This window comes from Telopea speciosissima, unplaced genomic scaffold (genome assembly GCF_018873765.1).
Source record: "Telopea speciosissima isolate NSW1024214 ecotype Mountain lineage unplaced genomic scaffold, Tspe_v1 Tspe_v1.0235, whole genome shotgun sequence".
NCBI lineage: Eukaryota > Viridiplantae > Streptophyta > Magnoliopsida > Proteales > Proteaceae > Telopea > Telopea speciosissima.
The window spans coordinates 48,001-50,035 of record NW_025317571.1 but is presented as its reverse complement, the minus strand read 5'-3'; the positions used below and the strand labels follow the sequence as shown (position 1 = coordinate 50,035).

General features: G+C 40.4%; 1 protein-coding gene across 1 annotated transcript; it reads left to right on the top strand.

Annotated features, from left to right (window-relative positions):
- Nucleotides 1-238: 238 nt before the first annotated feature.
- LOC122647855 (stigma-specific STIG1-like protein 1) lies at nt 239-694 on the top strand. Its single transcript, XM_043841157.1, has one exon. The coding sequence runs from the start codon at nt 239-241 to the stop codon at nt 692-694; it is 456 nt and encodes a 151-aa protein (XP_043697092.1).
- Nucleotides 695-2,035: the final 1,341 nt, after the last annotated feature.

The window sequence follows — 2,035 nt, the reverse complement described above, 5'->3', positions numbered from 1 at the left end:
GACACCTTATATGTAAGTTCATGCATGCCATATATGAAAGGGTTAACTTAACTTGGAATCAAACCTTAGGCTTATAGTTACTTCTTATTGGGGCATTTTGATTTGTATCTTGCAAGGGCTGTCACGAATTAGAACCACCAATATAAAGCAGGACGTATATACCTTCTCTTTCCTAGGGTCAACTCTCCCTCCAATTTCCCTATAAATTCTCACCATCCAACCTCTACTCTTTACCAACATGGAATCAATGAAGCTCTTGTTCCTACTCTTACTAGCCATGGTTCTTGTTCATGCCAATAGCAATGAAGTGCCTAAGCTGGAGGTTAACCCACCGGACGGTGAACCTGACTCTTTTGAGCTTCCAGAAAGTGATGAAGCAGCTTCTCAGCAAGTGATAAGCCGTTTCCTTGCACAGGAAACACCAACCGGTCGATGTAAATTGACTTGTGACAAGTTCCCTAGGATTTGTCGAGCTAAAGGGAGTGGAGGGCGAGATTGTTGCAAGAAGAAATGTGTTAATGTGATGACTGACCGGTTAAATTGCGGGTGGTGTGGGAATAAGTGTAAGTATTCGGAGATATGTTGTAGGGGGAATTGTGTGAACCCAATGTTCAATAAGAATCATTGTGGTCGGTGCCATAACAGATGCAAGAAGGGGGAGTGTTGCTCATATGGGCTCTGCAACTATGCCTAGAAGTGTTGGCATTTGAAGGGTTTTATTTTAGTCTTTTAGTTTATTTATCTCTGTAATCTTACAGTGTCTTTGTTTCTGAAATTAATAAGAGACTACAATGAAAATATGATATGCAAGGGAAACAATAGAAAACAAAATGGAAAGACAATATGATGCAAAATATATTTACCTTTTTTTTTTATTTATTTATAGAAATGGCGCAAATTGACAATTTGGATCCTTTACTGCAGGGCAGCCAAGCGGCTGTTGTGCGGCCTCACACATGCAGAATGTGGAACCTACTTGGGCAGGGTGCTCAGGCAGTGGGTGGGGCAGTCATTTCGCCACTGCATGTGTGAGGCCGCACAACAGCTGCTCAGTTGCCCAGCCCTAGAGGATCAGAATCCGCAAATTGATGGGTTCCCCCCTCTCCATAACAGTGTCGAACAAGATGGTTTGAGTAATTGAACGGTTCCTTATCAGTGGTGTTCTAAGGGGGTCAATCCAAGAATTGTCATGTATACTAAATGGTCCCAAAATTAGGATCTGGTCCTGTTTAGTAATGGTATGATCCGGTTCCATTTTTTAACGATTCTGTGCACTCAAAGTCTCAGACACTTGGACATAAATGTTTTCTTCTATAATGACATAAATTTTTTTTTGATAATTAAATTAACTTTATTGCTAAAAAAAAAAAAAAATACTATATAATAGCAAGGCCGAAATCATACGAGCCCTCTGAAATGAGATAATGAAGGAGTGAAGGACGACTCCCTTAGGAGGTATGGGACCAAATGGTATGGATACCCCACTTCTCGACAATGAACAATTTCCTAAGGGATTTAAGACCCTTCGGAGGAACTCGATTACACTTGGACTCCATGTCACTACTTCATGGAATGCTATATTGGCTTTCCCTAATTATCTCAATTTTCTCCACTAAAGCTTTCCTCTATTGTGTAGATATTTTTCTATTGTAACCCATGTGTGATAAGGAAACTAATTCTATTATCACATGTGGGATTCTTCTATCTCTTGTATACTATATATACCTCATGTAACCAATTCACTAAGGCAATGCAATATACACAATTACAATCTCAGTTGTAAACATGGTAATCAGAGCCTACTAGCTCCAACGAGCGTTCCTCATTCAATTCTCTCTTCTTTTTTTTTTGTTTCTTCAGTTCTTCTTCTTCTCTACCATGGCGGGGGACGACACCACGACTGATACAGTCACTACTGAAGTTACACCGGCCCGCCTCCCCTTTTGGCGCTCCATCACTCCATCATGCACATCATTATATCTCTATCAAATTGACCTCCAAAAATTATCTCTTTTGGCGCACTCAACTGGAACCA

Bases quoted from the DNA above. Each gene is read 5' to 3' on its own strand.
- LOC122647855 (XM_043841157.1), top strand. From the start codon at position 239: ATGGAATCAATGAAGCTCTTGTTCCTACTCTTACTAGCCATGGTTCTT.